General features: G+C 33.9%; 1 protein-coding gene across 2 annotated transcripts in view; it reads right to left on the reverse strand.

Annotated features, from left to right (window-relative positions):
- LOC105468251 (calcitonin receptor like receptor) overlaps window positions 1-20,372 on the reverse strand; it is a 106,752-nt gene that overhangs the window by 36,720 nt on the left and 49,660 nt on the right. For both annotated transcript variants that reach the window (XM_071073032.1, XM_071073031.1), the window contains 6 exons: window positions 8,762-8,852; window positions 8,418-8,587; window positions 6,312-6,398; window positions 4,003-4,135; window positions 1,469-1,579; window positions 1,252-1,364 (listed from right to left, as the gene is read on the reverse strand). In XM_071073032.1, coding sequence (XP_070929133.1) covers window positions 1,252-1,364; window positions 1,469-1,579; window positions 4,003-4,135; window positions 6,312-6,395 — 441 coding nt within the window. In that variant the 5' untranslated portion in view covers window positions 6,396-6,398; window positions 8,418-8,587; window positions 8,762-8,852. The remainder of the gene's footprint in view (window positions 1-1,251; window positions 1,365-1,468; window positions 1,580-4,002; window positions 4,136-6,311; window positions 6,399-8,417; window positions 8,588-8,761; window positions 8,853-20,372) is intronic.

Here is a 20,372-nt window from a genome sequence, read left to right on the forward strand (position 1 = left end):
AGTGAAATTATCAAAATTTATAAGTTGTATGCCTTTGTATTTTTAAATATTTTTTTAAAAAATTAGAAGTCAAATATTAAATCTATAAGGCAATACTTTTATTGATCTAGATTATATACTATATGAAACTAGTATTTTATATTTTGTGCACCTTCAAACAAATGCTACATGATGATTTGTTTTGTTCAGACTTAAATGCCAGATAAAGGTTTCTTTTCCAACTGAGTTGCTTTTTCCTTGGCAAATTTGAAGCTCAGAGGCAAATCTCAATTTGTTAACTTAGAAGATTCTATGATCTGCACAAATGTGTTCTTTCTCATGGTTTTCACTTTTTTATTTTTATTTGTCTGTATTCCATTTATTTGTAACCTACCACTTTATTATGTATTTGTATAATTTTCTTCCAATTCTTATCTGAATAAGCTGGGAATATACTATTTATAAACATAACGATAGCTGGTAGTTATCAAGAGCTTATTATATGTTAATCTTTTAAGTATTTCCCTTATGTTAAATCAATCCCTCTGAAAATAATGAGGACGGAATCTATTCTTACCCTCATTTCATATATGAGGGGACTGAAGCAGAGAGATGTAAAATGGCTTTTTTAAGGTCAAACAGCTGGTAAGAAGCAGAAAGAAGAGATCAGGTTTTAGGACTCACAGTTGTAATCACTGTAATAAACTGCCTCTATTAGAAACACATGCAAATACATGCAAACGTTTTCTATCGAAACTATATTATAGTGCCAAAGTGTAATTAACCTTGACTCCCATGTGTAGTGTTTAAGGATGCGATCGTTAATGCGAGTGACCTAAGAGCCAGTCAGAATGAGAGCCTTCTGCTGAGGGAGAGCCAGGACACTTTAAACCCTGCTGGGCTTATCCTGTTTACTTGAGCGCAGTTTCAGAGGTCATTCTAGAAATTCCACTGCAAATGAAAGATTTTCCTTTTCTTACACTTTTAAGGTGTGTTTTCTTTGGAAAATTTGAAACGCTAATACTGAAACATTGACTTGTAAATTACACTCTTACCTAACAGAATTGCTTTTTCAGTGTAATGACAAAATCAATAATAATTTTTTCCACGGATATATTTCTTCATTATTCTTCTCAAATTATATTATGAAAAGACTTTATAAGGGAATGGAATAATGACTTTATTTTCTTCAATACAGTATTGGACAAGCAAGCTAACAAGCTGTTTAAATAGATAGTGTAAGTTAAATTTCAATTCAGAATTATGACATACCTTCACTTTCTCGTGGGTGTTAACATTACACTGGGTGTAATTTGTCCATGTTCTGTTGCTTGCTGGATGTCTAAACCAGTTTCCATCTTGGTCACAGATCTTTGTAACTTTTTCTTTAAAATTAAAAAGAAAAAAAAAAAGGAAAAACAGTAATTTAATTAACCTCGGGCTTATTAAATAGATGCAAGGACATATGTAGATACATTTCTGCTTTTACCTGATGGATCAAAGTCCTGAAAGTAATCAGGGCAGAGCTGCATTGATTCAGTTCCTGCTGCAACATTGTTCCAGCAGAGCCATCCATCCCAGGTTCTGTTGCAATAAACGCCTTAGTGGGGAAATAAAAATTAGGGATAATTAAATCCCTCTACTTATACATGAAGACATAGTCTTAAAAGTGGTTTCACACTGATGTGGAGTAAAGGCTATCTACTGAAAATGCAGATATTATATAAAAATCTATATATAGAAATTATTTGACTTCCCACCAAGTAATATTATAATAATTTGTGAATTAAATTCTAAATTCAATTTTAAAATATCTAAATATATAAAGTTTAGATTTGATTTTAATTGTCAAAGATAGCTATTTGTTTAATAAATCAAATGGTCTTTGCTAGTTGTCCTTAGCCATAATGTAGTGATTAATTAGTGTCCCTATGCTTAACATAAGAAAACAATGGGAAATTAGAAACATGTTTCATTTTAGAAACTATATTCTCAGGGCAAGCTGTTAGTATTTTCTGAAGCAAGCAAATCAATATTCCACTATTTCCTATTATACCGTTGTAACCCTGAAAGATACCTATTTAGGCCCCTTCACCAAATTCTAGCTCTTCATTCCTTTTCTTTTCAAATAAAGTAGAATGTTTAATAATCTCACATTTTTCTCCAAAATTAAAGAAGGAACTTCTTACATTAAGATATATAGTTGTTTTTAAGGCATAAGTAAATTAAACGACCAATGTTCAAATGTTGTAACAGTCTATAATCAAGAGTGTAATTTTCTTTTCTTTTCTTTTCTTTTTTTTTTTGGGGGGGGGGGATGGAGTCTCGTTCTGTCGCCAGCTGGAGTGCAGTGGTGTGATCTCGGCTCACTGCAACCTCCACCTCCCGGGTTCAAGTGATTCTCCTGCCTCAGCCTCCCAAGTGGCTGGGACTACAGGCATGCGCTACTACACCCAGCTAATTTTTGTATTTTTAGTAGAGACGAGGTTCCACCATGTTGGCCAGGATGGTCTCAATCTCTTGACCTCTTGATCCACCCACCTTGGCCTCCCAAAGTGCTGAGATTACAGGTGTGAGTCACCACACCTGGCCCAAAAGTAATTTTCTAACTTGTCAGGTAGAGATAGAACCTTGATTGCTGCATGAGATGTTTATTGTTTTTAACAGATTTGCAAAGCAATATCGGATTTTATCTAGCCCTCATGAAAATAGAACAAAATTCTGATGGCCTGTAAGTTCAAGTAAATTGAACTAAAAAACAACAATATTTTAATGTTTCCCTAGATAATGTTTTCTGCCCTGTCATTTTTGGGACAATTATTTAAATAGTTTGAATCCATATATTTCTAGATAAAATACATTTTATGGCCTATTGGAAAAAAAATTCTTGATGTAGTTTTAGAAAGCATCTCAGATATGTCCATATCACAGCTCCAAAAGAATCTATCTAATTCACTACAGCATTGGTAATGTGATAGAGTGCAAGGTGCAGAATTTTTGAAATTGTGTTTTATGGCATTTGAGTGAGATGTAAGTAGGTATTCCATGAAAAAAGTTTCTCTGGTCAAATGGATTTTAGAGACCCAAAGTTGAAATAAAAATAGCACTTTATTGCAAGACTTTCTACGGTATTTAAAATTACAAAGTATATTATGAAACTTCAAGAAGATGTATTATGCAATGATTCCAAACTTCTTTTACCACAGAATTCTTTTATTATGAAACTTTACAAAGATATTCCTATTGTTCAACAATTAAATTTAAAATCTACTTTTACATAATAGATAGCAAGAAGGCTTGGAAGGGTTTCAACGTTAAAAATATCTAAAGAGACTTTTAAATTTTATTTTACTGTGAGTTTTACATTTGATATTTTGAAAAGAACTCTTTCTTTAAGGTTGCCAGGTAAAATATAGGACCTGTTTTTGTTTTGCTTTATCTGGCAACTCTGCTTGTGCCACTCATCTTTTATCTTCAGAATCTAGGCAAACATCTGGTGCTTAGTAGGCTCTCAATAAATGTTACCCAAAAAAGCAAAAGAATATCTTAATGAAAACAGGAGCACTTAGATTTCGTTAACTTTGCCACCAAATCTACTATGCAAAGTGTGTGTATTATGCAAAACAACACTTTTGTATTCATTATATTATTATCAACCTCCTGTCAAGCAGGTAGTTTAAAAAAGAAAAAAGAAATACACAATTACATAAACTGAAAAAGTCAACTGTCATTAAGATTTTTGTTTTTGTGTTAATATTAATACTTATTTGATTTAAATATCTTTGCACCATAAAAAGAATCATACTAAACAGATCACTGTCACATATTTTTATTGTTTTTAAAAAGCAATATAACATGATGTCATAAAATGTTCTTCAAACATAATTAAAATTGCACATATACAAAAAGGTAGCAATTAATCTATTTTTAACAATGGACCTAAGGAACTTATGATGATATAATGGGGGTAGTTTTCTTTTAAAAATATGTCAAATGCATTTACAATTAAGTAGCCATGCTTACCTTCTGCTTGTTGAATGGGGTCTTGCATAATCTTTTGGTAACATTCATACTGAGCTGTCATGATTTTATTTCTAGTAACTCCCAACTGAATTGAGTCCTCAGGACTCTCTTCTAATTCTGCTGTAACAAAAATCTAAGGGATTAAAAAAACAACATCAACTTCATGAAAAGGATTATGAAAATGTGTTTGTCAAAGGCAGTCTGTCACAGTGGAAAACAGCAAGTGCAGGGATGTACTGAGAGATAAACTGGCTCTCTGGGGAAAAATCCCCAATTTGTAGTGTTTGCTATTTCCATGGTATAAATATCCCCACCATGTCCAATTTCAAAACACCAACAAGAAGTCACCATTGGCAGAGTGGGAAAGCACAGTTGGTTCTCAGAAGCCTGTGATAGCCAGCTCCAGGACATTCCTTAATATGTGTTCTGGAATGTCCAGAGAGATGTCTTCCAATCTGAACCCAATGCTTTTCCTGGCTCTGTGAATGAAGGCAAGATATTGTCTGTCCCCTCTCCATAAGCCTCTGCTTCCTTATTGTAAAATAGTATAAAATAGCATCAAGATAACAGAGGAGATATATCTGGCACGTGGAAATACTTACAATGTATTGCCATTGTTATGATATTTTGATAATCAAAATAATGGCAACATCATTTATGATGTTGATAAATAGAAATTTTTCTTGTATGCACATCAGTAATGTTTTTGGACAAGTTATGTATTTATTTTCTTCCAATATAGTAGCACTATTTTAAGCTTCAATTCTACTTTAGTTTCCATATGACTTTTTTCTGATTTATAATATGAAGCCCAAATAAACCTCTTTTTAACACTTTTAGCAGTAATTTTTGCATAATTTCTATTAATTATATTCCATAAGCTGTTATCTTCCTATCCTTACTTTGTCCCCTCATTGTAGTATTTCTTTTTTCTAGCAGGAAGTTGAATTTAGTAAAGTCAAAATGACATTCCACTGAAGCTCAAGTTTTACCATTGTGTGACCACCATTTAACATTAACTCTTTCATTCCTTTATTGTTTTAATTTCCAAATAAAGATTTATGCCGTGGTAGTGCTACACAACTAATAAATGGAAATGTGGAACATCGAGAAAATTAACATATTTGAAAACCACATAAAAGTCCATAAAAGTGCATAAATCCACATCATTTTTATCCCTACTTGGAATGCGGACTCTGATTTATACACTATCTTACATGAATTCAAGAGGAAGAGTCATAATTTCTTAATTACAATAATCAGTTGCTAATCTGTTACAGAATTACCTGCAGGAAAGTAATGTTCTATGCAGCTCGCTCAGTGGAGGGTGGGAGCTGAAGTCAACTTAAAGATATCATCTAAGAAGTGCAGAATTTGGACTGCTCCTAGACTTGAAAATGTTTTCAAATACAAATGCTGACAGGGATATACTCTTGTTTGTTTGTTTGTTTGTTTGTTTTCTCATTTAGGTTTTCTGTATTCTCTGTATTGTTTCCATCTTTGTGGTGTTTGCTTGGAAACACCTCAAGAAAATTCCTGCTGCCACAGGAGTAGATAAGAGTAGGTCTCTTGGTTTCTCATGTTTATAATGAGATAAGAGCATGGTCAATATTTTATTTTGAGGTAGAGAAAAATATGGGTGATTCATTACTATAATTAAAAATAAAATTAATGTATGAAGTATATGACTCCTCCAGCAGAGCAATCTAGTTTTTGTCTTATTTGCCTACCTTTGACTTTGGGCCCCATATCCCCAGTGTATACATGTACAGGGGCAGATGAGTGTGTACACTTATGTACACACATGCCCCAAATTTAACATCAATGTCTGCTAATTTGAATGAATGATTGAGGAAATTAATTTAAAACAAAGTGCATGGTTCTAAATTGCCTTGCAATCAAGATATGTCAATCAACTGGCAGAATGGGAGAAACATCAATGGAAAAATCACTTTTTTAATAGATCTAACTCTGAATCTACAATTCTGGTTGAAACTATTTTCTCTACTATGTACAACATGTACTATAGAGTCATTCCATTTCTTTTTCAATCTCTGATTACTTTCCTCTGGTGTCTTACGCATTTGTGTGTATTCATCTTTCCCATTCTGATCCCCTCCACTTCCTTCTCATTCTATGCCCGTTATAGGACTAAAAGCATACACCGAATGAAAACACATTATTGCTGTATCAATTGGATATAAAAATGTAATTAATTTCTGTATCTAGTAACTTCTCTAATATTCTTTATCAATTATAGGTATACTGGAAGCGAAAACAGACATAATCGTATATATTTTTATGCTTACCATAAAAAACGGCAAGAGAACCAGAAAATACAGGGTACACTTTTTCTCCATCATTAAGCCAAAATGAAATATGCTATATAACATAAACTGCAACAGAAGATAAAAGAAGTATAATTCATCAATATTTATGAAATAAATGCAGATGGTTCTCAACAGAAAATTTATTTTAAAACTACACGATAATTCAATAATTTTACTTTAAAGATTTGATTAATCTTTTTTTTTTTTTTTTTCTTTTTTGAGACGAAGTCTCGCTTTGTCGTCCAGGCTGGAGTGCAGTGACCGGATCTTGGCTCACTGCAAGCTCCGCCTCCCGGGTTCACGCCATTCTCCTGCCTCAGCCTCCCGAGTAGCTGGGACTACAGGCGCCTGCCACCTCGTCCGGCTAGTTTTTTTGTATTTTTTTAGTAGAGACGGGGTTTCACCGTGTTAGCCAGGATGGTCTTGATCTCCTGACCTCGTGATCCGCCCGTCTTGGCCTCCCAAACTGCTGGGATTACAGGCTTGAGCCACCACGCCCAGCCGATTAATCATTTTTTTAAAGACATGGTCTCACTCTGTCAACAAGGCTAGAGTGCAGTGCCACAATCTCAGCTCACTGGAGCCTGAACTTCCCAGGTTCAAGCGATCCTCCCTCCTCAGTCTCCCAAGTAGATGGGTTAAAGGTGCGGGCCACCACACCCAGCTAATTTTTGTATTTATAGTAGAGATGGGGTTTCACCATGTTGGCCAGGATTACAGGTGTGAGCCACCCTGCCCAGCAGATTAAAATAGATTAAAATTGCAAATGTTTAAAAGCATTATGGTATAAAATGTTAAGGAGCTTATAACATTTTAATTTAATTTAATTAGGCTTACAAACAGAAAAACTTCTTACAGATGAGAGAGAGAGAGAGAGAGAAAGAGAAATTAGAAAACAACTTGCATTTTTTGCCTTTACCAAAATTGGGATCAAATTATAAAGGCATTAAAATAAAGAGTTTTCATGGACATAAAAATTTTTGATAGCACATTTTATTATAAAGCTTACCTTTATTTCCTATAAGTATTCATCTCATTTTCAATTTTCTGACTGCTTAGTAATTTAAGGAAGGAAATTGTTCTGAAACAATTTCTTGAGAATCAACATCTGTACATCATAAAAATGTCCTTATAATTTATTAGAAATTATTCTTCACTACTGAAAATCAATTTTTTAAAAAATTAGGAAATAAAAGATTCCCTAAGTCATCTACATTATTGAAATAAGGTTTCAGGGAATTAAGTGTATCAATTAAAATGTTTGTTTGAATATTTGTAATACTAAATACAATTCTGAGCTAGTGAAAAATGGCCTCTAAAATGCTACCCACTGGCTTCCTAATTCTAAGAGACAAGAAATGCTAGCGTGTATTTCCAAATGCTTACACCCTGTGAAGTCCAGGAGCAACCTACTCTGACATATTGTCAGGATGTAGCCATATAATATAATATTCATTTAACTAAATGATATGGTTTGGCTCTGTGTCCCCCCCTAAATCTCATCTTAGGCTCACATAATTCCCACGTGTTGTGGGAGGGACCCAGTGGGAGATAAATGAATCATGGGGGTGGGTCTTTCCACTGCTGTTCTCCTGATAGTGAATAAGGCTCACAAGATCTGACGGATTTAAAAATGGGAGTTTCCCTGCACATGCTCTCTTCTCTTGTCTGCTGCCATGATGTGATGTGCCTTTCACCTTCTGCCATGATTGTGAGGCCTTCCCAGCCACGTGGAACTGTAAGTGCATTAAACCTCTTTCTTTTGTAAATTGCCCAGTCTTGAGTATGTGTTTATCAGCAGCATGAAAACGGACTAATACACTGAGCATGCAAACACTATTTTTAAAGGAGAGAAAAAATTTCCAATCAACAGATATTTGCCACTGAACTGTGAGCTTAGATTTAATTTTGTTAGGAAACTAGTAATGATTTTTATTAAAGGGCTAATTTGGGAAAAAGAATTATAAAAACTTTTTTACATGTTCACATGTTTTGCTTATTATTTTTATTATGACATTCAATGAGAGCACACCATTAATTGTCACACACAATTTGTGCCATTGCTAGCCCTCGTCAATGACTCACCTAGAAGTTGTAGCAATCTTGTTTTATAGCAACCTTGTCAAGTTGTAGTTGACAAATTGAAGTTTGTAGCAGTCTTGTCAAGTTGTAGTAGTTTTCTTTTTAGTGGTAGCAATTTTTCAAATATTGTTTTCCCTTCTATCAGGTAGTCTGGGTTTTTATTATTAGATGATCTTGAGAAAAATATAACCAAAATATCATGAATCATTGTATTGATTTTAATAAAAATAGTGTTGTTATATACAGAAAACAATGAATCAAAGTTTCTTTAATTCAGTAATTAATAAGTTAATATTTTAGTTTATATTACATTTTACCATGAGAAAATTTGATTTCCCAATACTTACATGCACAATTGTCTCCAAACTCAAATCACATTTTCTCTTGGATCATATTTGACAATGTCTTTAAGAATTTCTTAAATTCAGGGGTCAAGACCTGAAATATTGATAAATGTAATAATTTAATATTATACTAATGACCAAAATTATTTCTATGATACATTAAAAACTTCAAAGAAAATACTGCTACTAAGATCATACTTTTATTGATTGATTCCAACTTTTAAAAACCTCTTTTGCTTACAATATATTTGAGTTATTATATAGCATTATCAGAATCACAGCATGTGATGTTTCAATATGAATTAAAGATCTATGTTATGAGAACACACTTGGTCTAGAATGTACATATTTTCTATGAGTAAATAATTTTTAAAGAGTGATTATGTCATTTTCACTTGAAAAATTGTTGATTTTAGATATTTACATTTTTTTCATAGAATTACTAAAATATTTTCCTCAGGCATTTATAAGTTAGATAAATATTTCTTTATTTATTGTACCTATAGTCATATAATTCCACAATCATTCTAAATTATACTGCCTTTAAAACTAAATTTTGGGCCGGGCGCTGTGGCTCAAGCCTGTAATCCCAGCACTTTGGGAGGCCGAGACGGGCGGATCACGAGGTCAGGAGATCGAGACCATCCTGGCTAACACAGTGAAACCCCGTCTCTACTAAAAATACAAAAACTTAGCCGGGCGAGGTGGCAGGCGCCTGTAGTCCCAGCTACTCGGGAGGCTGAGGCAGGAGAATGGCGTGAACCCGGGAGGCGGAGCTTGCAGTGAGCTGAGATCCGGCCACTGCACTCCAGCCTGGGTGACAGAGCAAGACTCCGTCTCAAAAAAAAAAAAAAAAACTAAACTAAATTTTGTGTTTTAATCTTCTCAGTGGAGCTTTAATTATTATCAAGTATTAATAGCAAGGTGAAAGAAAGGAGGGTTGTTTTGTTTTTGTTTTTTATTTTTGTACACATTTTTGTTGAAGACTTGAAAATAGTAAACAGACATAGTAACTCCTAGAACTCTACTTATCATATTAATGATAATTTACTAGGATTTCTGTTAAAGAACAAAAAATTAAAGCAATTTACAATTCATTATTATATAATACTCTTACATGCACATGTCACCTGGAAATGTGATCTATTTCTCTTGCAGATTTGGTTTCATATCTGATTTCTTTGCATCCTTTGTGACTGACAGTTAATAAATGTTTACCATATACGTGAATGAGTAAATGAATTAAAACATGAACCAGTAAAGTACTTTAGGATCCTAAAGTCACAATCAAGAACACTGATAATAAGTACTAATTGTAATTTATCTTCTTAGAAAGTTTTAGATAGTGTTTGAATATGTACTGACAATGAAAATTGTGGGGGTGTTTCTTATATCTACATGTCTATTTTCTTACAAAATAAAATCCTGAAAACTATTCAGTTTTGAATTTTGTGATTGCTTAGATAATAAATAAACAGTAGTTTTCTGTACTGCATTTGGAAGACATAAAGGTTAAGCCACATTTAAGGCATTGTAGTACATACTTGAGATATTAGTAGTTCATATTTTTCTGTATAAAAGTATATATATTTAAATATGCTAGTAACGTAAATAAATATTATTCCATTTAAAAATCAGATATGTTTTACAAAATAATTTTTTAATGATCTACACATGAGTCAGAATTAAATTTCCTTTAATATGCATGTGTAATCCAAATATTGAAGGGCAAAGTGCTTCAAAAATCATGTTTGAAGGTTTTCTAAACCCCACATATTTGAAAAACATTTCACCCAACATGACCATTATTTTTGTTGCTTATCTAATAGACTTCAAAATCAGAGTCCCAAAAAGTATCTTAGTGAAATATCTCTTAGTGGTAACGAAATCATCCTGATATCAATAAATAAAAAGTATTCAACTCACAAAATATTTACTAATGCAAATAATTCCAATTTTATAGCTTTCCTTCTGATGATAGCATTCCCTGATGATCTGGCAATTGTGCTACTAGGAATAAGGTTGTATTTTTCAATGTGTAAACTTGTGTATTTCTAATCAAGGGGGCAGGTATATGGCCCCTGGGTTTGTCAAAGATGGAGCAGCAAGTTTAGGTAGCAGCCATTCAAACACATAGTGGACACCTGTACACTCCATGAGATCTAGTAATGACCAGTTCATTTGGTAGTGCAAGTCACTTGAGTCATCTACTTTGCAAAGGACCTATCAAAGTTTCCTTGCCAGCAGACACATGTGGTGAGTGGCAGTTATGGAAGAATCATCTCTTTCACCTAGAGGTCTCAAATTCCATAATAGACGAATCATGGCAAGGCATGTGCATAATGCCATTGCAAATATAGCTGAAAGTCAACTTAGATAGACTCTCATACTGGGAGATGAAATGATGGCATTGTTCTCAGGAGAAGTATGTTTAACTGTAATCCTTGATTTTAGCTCATTGGTTCTCTGCATACTGCCTTTAATTGACTGATTCAGCAAGTACTTCTCTCTATATATTTAGCTTTTTCTAAATCTATCTTCACGAAAATACAATTGATGCTAGTTGACCAAAGCTGTTAGGCAAATCATTTTTCATCTCTTTCAGATCTTGTTAAGTTATTTACTGATAATTGAACTGTATGTTATATCATGAAATATAATAGTTTCCATTTAATTTTAAGGAGAGACCAGGCAAATAATGAAAAGAAGTCAAGTTAAGTGATTAAGCCTGCCAGAGGATTTTTCCATGTGTTCTAAGGTTTGTTTAGTAGGAAAAGTATTTCAGAGTTGTGAAAGCTCTAATTTATACCGTTAAGTACATTTGTAATCATATTGGCACTGCTAGTTTGTACGGGCATTTTCTCTTCAAGAGCTGCTAGTTTCATAGTTCCTAAAAGTACTATTTTATTTTCCTTTTTTCAAAATTAAACAAAGTGTTTTATTACTAGAAATGAAATAATTTTCTTTATCATCAAAAAGAATTTTAAAAGCCCTTTATTTCAAAATGTTTTCCATGCTTTGGCCCCCAACATCTTCAACATTAAAATAAAAATGATATATTTCATTACAAAAAGAACTCTGAAAAATAAAAATGTCTTAAAATCTGAAATAACTTTTGAAATATTACTGCCTAGTCACTCAAGAATTTATGTAACTTACCATTCTGGTTTTATTTCTTAATATATCATACATCTACAAAGATAATTTTCCCAAATTCCCTCCAAGAAAATGTTCCCAAATACTTAAATTTAAAGAGGGCAATTTTCTTGACATATAATAGTGTAAAAGCATGTTTTATTGTACATAAGCATTAGAAACCAATGTGACTTAATCAATATTTATAAGAACACACAAAAAAAATACTGAACATGCATACCAGTGCCTTGCAAGCCTATTTCTCATTTTCTAAAATTTGTATTGTTCCTATACATACTTTCCATTAATTTATGTTTCTTTATAATAATTCTTATTTTCATTGAGTCGCCTAGCACTAATATTGAGTGTATGTTCACTCCAAGATTAAGCAAAATAATAACTTAATATTTTATTTCAGTATTTTTGAAATACCTTCGATTTTTCAGGCTCTAAACCATACTCTGTTTTTCATTTATGTATCCATTCACTATAAAGTTGGCTAACAGATGTACTTTCTATGCATATTTAATTTGCCATAAGGTTCACCAACCTGAACCTTTGTGTGAGCAAAGTTGAGCTGTGTGCTGTATGTTATATTACATGCTTTCCCTTACTTATGGTGTATTAGACAAGCTACGTATCTCTTGAATCAAAACAAGGAATAAACACTCTACTCCAATCCCAGTGTTCCACACTTGCATGGCAGATGGAAACCTATTTCAATCATTCTACACAATCTAAGAAATGTCAAAGTGCAAGAGCCTGGTTAACTTATTTTTCTCACTGCTTACTTTTGGAAAAGCTAAGTCTTTGTGCTAGAATTGTTGTTGCAAGTTACTATCTTTACTTCCAATAGAGCCTTTTTAGACAGGATGTCACTCTGCCCCAGCTGAAGTGTAGTGGTACAATCATAGCTCACTGGTGTCTTGAACTTCTAGTCTCAACTAATCCTCCCAATTTGGTTTCCCAAATTGTTGGGATTACAGACATGAGCTCCTGCACCTGGCCTCAAATAAAGTATGTAAAAGAAATTCCAGTGTAAGGTTTTAGTGCCCACTTCAACCTAGCTTGGAATACCACTCACACTTTTAATATGTAAAGCAGTTAGTAAAACAAAACATAAAGAAGCTTCACTTTCCTGAAGACATGTTACTGATATAAGAAACTTAAGCTATATGTCCTCTTTAGGATGTCATTTGAGTCGTGCATTATTTTTTAAGCGATTGAGTGAGCAGGTGCCAAATCACTGATGTAGTACACACCACGTCCTCAAAGTGTGAGGTTGTGGGCCACCTGCATCAGAATCACCTCCAAAACTTGCTGAAAATGTTAAAATGGCCAGGGCCCACCAAGGACCCTCTGGAACAGAACCTTTTGGAGAAGAATTTAGGAATCTGCATGTTTAGTAGGCACCCAAGTAAATTCTTGGCCTGTTATACTTGGGAAAGCATAATATAAATATTTCATCCTCACTGGGACATGCCAAAACCTGAACACACTTATATTTCACTGTTTCTAGGTAGTGGTGAGACTATTTTAAAATGAACTACAAAGTATAAATCAAGCAAAATGTTCAGTAGTGTTCCCAGGCATTATTAATGTCACAGAACTCCCAGAGCAAATTATTCAAATATCTATTTTAAAACATACCATGTAACCTTATAATTATTTCTTTATGTTTCTCTGCCATGAGATTGTGAGCACAGTAAGAATAGGGCAGGCAGCATATTCATCTCCGTGGCTACACACCCTAACAAAGCGATTGCATAAAGAGGGTATACAGAAAGTGTTTTTAAAGTAGATTACTTATAAAATAAATTCAATCTTGTTGAAGAAACCTGATGTTTTTAGTTATTCCTAACCCTTTCAAGCCCATTATGATTTTCTGAGTCATAAAAAAAGACCAGTGACTCGATTCTACTCCAAAAATTTCTGATTCAGGTCATCTTGCTTGGGGCCCAGGAACAAGCATTTTTTCAAGTTTCCCAGGTGATTTTAATATATAGCTAGGGTTGAGGATCCCTGGCATAGACAGAAGAATCACGTGGCAGGCAGAATGATAGGCATACAATCATTTTCGTGCCCTATTCACCAGAATCTTTGATTACAGCTATGATTTAGGTTATGGATCTTAAAATAGAATGATTGACCTAGGTTATCTCGAATTATCCAGGTTAGTTTCAGATAATAACTTGAGCTCTTAAAAGAAGAAAAGAAAGGGTGAAGGGTCAGAGAGAGCAGCACAAGGGGAAGCAGAAAAGATGGAAACATAAGAAAGAGTTGATTCCTTGTTGCTGGCTCTGCTGTGGAGCCCACATGCAAGGACTAGAAAGTGGCCTCAAGCCAGCAAAGAGATGGGGACTTCAATCCTATAACCACAAGGAATTGAATTCTGCCAACAACCTGAATGAGTCTGGAAGCAGGTTCTCCCCTAGAGTCTACAAAAGGGAATGCAACCCTGCCATTACTTTTATTTGACCTTGTAACACTTGAAACAAAGAAACCAACCGAGCCAACAGAACTGACCAATAGAACTGTGAGGTAGATAGTAAGTAAGTGTTGTTTGAAGTTACTAAATTTATGGTCATTTGTTACAGCTAGGATAGAAAACTAATAAAAATCCTTACCTGACAAAAATTACATTTTTTTTCCATCAAACTGAAGTAGTAACTCTGCTTCCCAACTAGCCAGTCATTCCTCTTAACCTTACAATACATTCATCCTCCTGCAAGACAATCCTATTAGCTAGAAGTGGTTCTTCTAAGGTGCTTCTAAATTGCTGTGTAATTTTAAGAAAATTAATTCAACTATTTTCTGCTTGGTTTACTCAACTAGAAAATGAGTATAGGCTGGGCGCGGTGGCTCAAGCCTGTAATCCCAGCACTTTGGGAGGCCGAGGTGGGCGGATCACAAGGTCAGGAGATCGAGACCACAGTGAAACCCCGTCTCTACTAAAAATACAAAAAATTAGCCGGGCGCGGTGGCGGGCGCCTGTAGTCCCAGCTACTCAGGAGGCTGAGGCAGGAGAATGGCGTGAACCGAGGAGGCGGAGCTTGCAGTGAGCCGAGATCGCGCCACTGCACTCCAGCCTGGGCAACAGCGTGAGACTCCGTCTCAAAAAAAAAAAAAAAAAAAAAAAAAAAGAAAATGAGTATAAAACTTGATCGTTAATTAAGTTTCCTGTTTTCTGTTGCATACTTATTAGAAGACATACACTAAAGTCAAAGAAATATATCTTTAATGCCAGTTCTTATACACTTAAACTCCCTAAACTGATTTTCTGACCTGAAAATTTGCATAAAAGTAGTGGCTGTTTTTCGAAGGTTAATGTGACTGGTAAATGAGATAATGCCAATCAATGCCTGGCTAAATCAATGTTGCCTATAACTTTTATCATAGCTCACCTTGTTGCATTTCAAGTGTTAAATTACATGATTAGAGATAAAAAACTTGCTTAATCATAAATACACAAATTCTGTTCGTCATGGCAATAATAATGCTGACTGAACAAACCAGGCAAATCCAGCATGCAAACTGTGACTTGGCCAAAGTCACAAAGATGCTTAGGTCTGACTCCAAGCTCAGAACTCAGGTTTTCTGACCTTAAATTTCTACCCTTTGCCCTGTATCATACTGACTTGGACAATGGAGTTGTTTATTTGCATAAAGTAAAAGACATGTTTCTATTTTGCTTATTCAGTTATTTCACTTAACCACCAGTTTTCTCATTACATGTCACTTGTACTCATCAAACACATTTATACTTTTTCCCAACAAATTCTTCTTTCATTCCTCTTCTTAGCAATGTCATATTCGATTTTTTTTAAAAAACTTACATTAGTAAGTGACTTGACAACTCATACTTGCCATTCTGGCAAGGTACCAAAATAAAAACACATGTACTGTCTCATTTTCTAGCACTTTAAAAATGCATTTTAAAATGAAGAAAATTTCTTCTAGAAATTAAGTGTGTTATCCTACCCTATTTCTTGAGCATTTACTTTTACCTAGTTTGGTAGGGTGAAGGAAGTGAGACATAAGTTAAGATTTCTGCCCTTGATAAAAGTATTTATCAAGTTGGAGAACAGTATTCTACTGCTTTTGAGGCTTACTTCATTGATTTCAAACACTCTCCGTGGAACTCATTCACGAGGTTCTAGCGAGGGATGATTTTATCAACATTTCAAACAGGAAGTTAATGTCTTCCTCACTCCTACCTCTGTCATTCATTGAACCTGGGCAAATTCCATGCCTTCCCAGGTGTTTCCTACTCATCAAATAAAGCATTAGGGTAAAAGGATTAAGTCTTGGGTAAGAGTTCAAAATTTATATGAAAAGAAAACAATGATTGTTATACAGAAACAGTTTTTACTGCAAGTAACCTAAAGCCAAAATATCCTTAAAACCAAATCTCTCCTGACATTGTTTTGTTTTTGTTTTTGTTTTCCCTGTGGCTCAGGAAGACTTTGTGTATGTCTCCTCTTACCTAATAGCTCAGGGGAAAAAGTGAGCCATTTGGCTAGATAATTTTTCTCTCATTACCTGAGAATTCAGGGAAAAGATATCTAGACCAAAGAAAGAAGTAAATAAAAGAAAAAAATATCACTTATCTTGCATAAGATATCACATACCTCTTCATATACCGCCTCTTTTCAGAGCTATTCTTACTTTTGAAAGGCCATTCGAGAAAAGTCTAGTTCTCTCATCTCCATTGCGAAAAGTCCAAATTAGAAAAGCAAGCACACTTCTTCATTAGTTCCCTTTCCAGATGTCTCAGAATGGAATCTGGTAAGTTCATGTACCCTAAGCTAAACTTAAGCTAAACTTATCACCATTATCATTGGAACAGGCTTAATGCTCATAGGACTAGAAATTAACATTTTCTGAATTTTGGCTACATTGAGTTTTTATCTTCTTTGCATTTAAGAGAAAGTCGCTAAGCCAAGACTTTTAAATATACAGAGTAATCGAAATTATAAGACACATTAAAAAATGATCCAATAATGCCTAAACTCAACAAAGTAATTAAAAAAAAGAAAATTATTACACTTAAGCCATTAAATTCCTATGGATGACCTGGTATAGAAATTGCCAATTTTTAAAAGTCATTAAAAACTCTCATGAAAACTTCTAGAAAGTATTTTATTTTTGAAGAGATGCCTAAAGTTAATTATAACTATTAAAATCCACATTAAAATTCATATATAAGGAAGCATATGCTGTTAATATAGTCTCACTGGTTAATGACACAGTTTTTCTTTATCCAGAGAGATACTGAAATTTTTAAAGTAGTATCCAACTGATATGTAATAATTCACACAATGAAGGGATGATGTCTAATGCCAGTTGCAAGTAGAAACGGTAGTTGTAGTGGTTATAAATATGAGTTAGACTTCTTGTTTTTAAAATCCAACTCAGTCAGACACTAGCAAATTAAACAACTTCTTTAAGAATAGTTTTCTTGTCTGCAAAATAACTCCTAAACAAGAAAGCTATTGTAAAAATAAAATTAGATAATATAAACTTCTTAGACCTCACTAAATATTACTTATTATTATACCACATTAAAATTTTTGTAAATATAAGTAAGCGTATTATACATATTTTCATTTATTTGCTATAATTTCAATAGCACTGTATGTGGAAAACTAACACTATATTTCGAGGTGGTGGTCACATGCATCTTGAGTTTTTTTTATCTTCTGCAGAAATAATATGGTTATTTCCTTATTCTGTCATTTAAGTAGTTATGAAAATATCAAATAAAGTGAATTATAAGTATATTCCCAGATAGGATGTCAATCTAGTTAATATGACTGCACAATTACTAACACTGAGCCTATATATAACCCAAAGCTCTAGCAAATTTTTTATAACATTGTAATCAAATATTGACTTCTTAAAGAATATAATGCTAAGCCAATTAAAAATAAGACATAGAACCTCCCAAATTTTACTTTAATTTTTTCTTTTTTATTTGTATAAATTTAAGGGATATAAGTGCACTTGTATTGCATGAATATATTGCGTAGTTGTGAAGTCTGGGCTTTTAGTGTAACAATCACCTGAATAATATACATTGTATCCATTAAATAATTTCATATCCCTCACCCCCGCTACAACCCTCCCACCCTTCTAAACCACCAATGTTTATTATTCCACACTCTGTGTCTTTGTGTATACATCGTTTAGCTCACGCTTATAAGTCAGAACATGCAGTATTTGACTTTTTGAGTTGTTTCACTTATTTTAAATTGGTGATAATAGACTTTCCTAACTGCACTGGAACAACAAAAGAAAACATTGACTCTATGCTTATTTGCTTATTTAATGAACATTCCAGATTGAACAGTTGAATAACTATTAAAGAGAGATAATTTCGTGATTAAGTTTGGGACTTCACTTTACACTGTAAAGTACTTACTCACGGGACTAATTTTCCCATTGTGGGTATAATTAGCCATTTTCCGGTGATTTTGGTCACCCTCTTTTTATTTGAAAGAGGCAAGCAGCCAAATCTCAGGCCAATTAGTAAAAGGTGGAAGGGAGCCTGAAAAAAATGCTTTGTACTTGATGGAACACTCCCCCTCCAGGAGATCTAATATGGAAAGAATTAATTGCTCAAAGAGCACTAAAACAAAACACATCTTTCCAGCTCTTTGGAATAAGAGCTTTATACCTATTTTCCTTCCACAAAGTCAGGAGTCAAATGCTATGTGAAATCATGTTTTGTTTTGTTTTTCCCTCTAACAATAAAATCAGAAAATATACAATTCTGCTATAATTTTAAGTTGCATACCAGTCCATAAGCAAACTTATGATATTCTTGTTACATTGAGCTTTGCAATCATTCTCAAAATAAAATTTATATGGCATCTACTAGCACATTCCAACTTTTAGGAGGTAGAGGAACTCTGTTGATACTGTCTGTTTAGCACGTCTTCTTTATTTCCCTTAATAAAATGAACCTTTTTCCCTATAGAGAATCCATTCTCTCTGGTTCAAGTGAGACCTCCCTCTTGATCACTGAAGTAGGAACTGATTGAAATCTGGTCAGACTAGCACAATCCCCTGATTAAATTTAGCTTGGTCATGGACATGTGTGGTCCAAGCAACACCACTGGAGTTCTCCCTGGGACATTTGTATTGTTGTTATTAGGGAAGCTTTTTCTTTCTGCTGGGGTTGCAAAGCAAGTAGGGTATGAATATCAGACTATTCTCATGCATCTTCCTATCATACAGAGAAAATGTTTAAAAATGCAGTCAAGTGAAGGCAATCAGCTGAGAGCTGAGGATTGGTGGAGAATCCAATAACATTAGAGCCCTTTAATTTGGCCATATTTGAAGGCACATACAGTTCTAGAAATCCTCACAAATTAGCCATTAAATTACATTGTATGCCTAACTGATTTATTTGGAGCAGTGTAGTGGAATAATCACTATGTGCGGAATAAGAAGGCTCCATTTTGCATTCTGACTGTGATTGAATGCCCTGAATATTCTTAGGTTAGTCACTTTGCTGGGTCTTCGTTTCCTGACCTGTAAAATGAGATGACTTCAAGCACCTTTTCATCTTGTAATCTAGATATTTACAGATTGTTTTCTTTTTCACAAAAGAAGAACATCATTGTTTATACCTGAAGCATATTCCATGCCCAGCCAATAGGAGTTCAAATCTGACTTTTTTATCCAAATACATCTATGGAGTAATTTTTTTTCTAAATATGAAATAGTCAGCAGTATATGCTCTTGGATAATCCACAACTAATATGTACCTATGGCGAGATACTCACATCCAGCTCAAAAAGTAAATGCAACTCTTAGATGAAAACATATGAGTAAATATTTGTCACCTCTGGTTAGGCAATGGCTTTATAGATATGACATTGAAAGCAAAAGTGACAAAAAGCAGGTAAATTAGATGACATCTACATTATAAACTTTGTGTTCAAACTATCAAGAAAACGAAGAGACGACACACAGAACGGGAGAAAAAAATTGCAAATCACATATGTGAAAGCGACTTATATCTAGAATATAGAAATAAAGCTTATGGCTCAATAATAAAAAGAAAAACAACCCAATTAAAAATGGGCAGAGAAGATATTGAGTCAACCTAAGTGTTCATCAACAGATGAATGGATAAAGAAAATATGATATAGACACAAAACAGAATACTATTCAGCCATAAAAAAGAATGAAATCTTGTGGCATCATAGATGAGCTGGAAGGACATTATGTTACATGAAATAAGCCCAGAAAAGAAAGATGAATACTGTATATTCTCACTCATATGCAGAAGCTAAAAAAGTTGATCTCATAGAAGTAGGGTAGAATGCTTATTACTGGAGTCTGGAGTGGGTGACAGGGAGAGAGTGATATGGAGAGGATGGTAAAAGAATACAAAATTACAGCTAGATAGGAGGAATAAGTTCTGGTGTTCTACAGACTGTGGAGTAAATACAGTTTAAAAAGTTTA

The sequence above is a fragment of the Macaca nemestrina genome, chromosome 11, assembly GCF_043159975.1.
Source record: "Macaca nemestrina isolate mMacNem1 chromosome 11, mMacNem.hap1, whole genome shotgun sequence".
Lineage (NCBI taxonomy): Eukaryota > Metazoa > Chordata > Mammalia > Primates > Cercopithecidae > Macaca > Macaca nemestrina.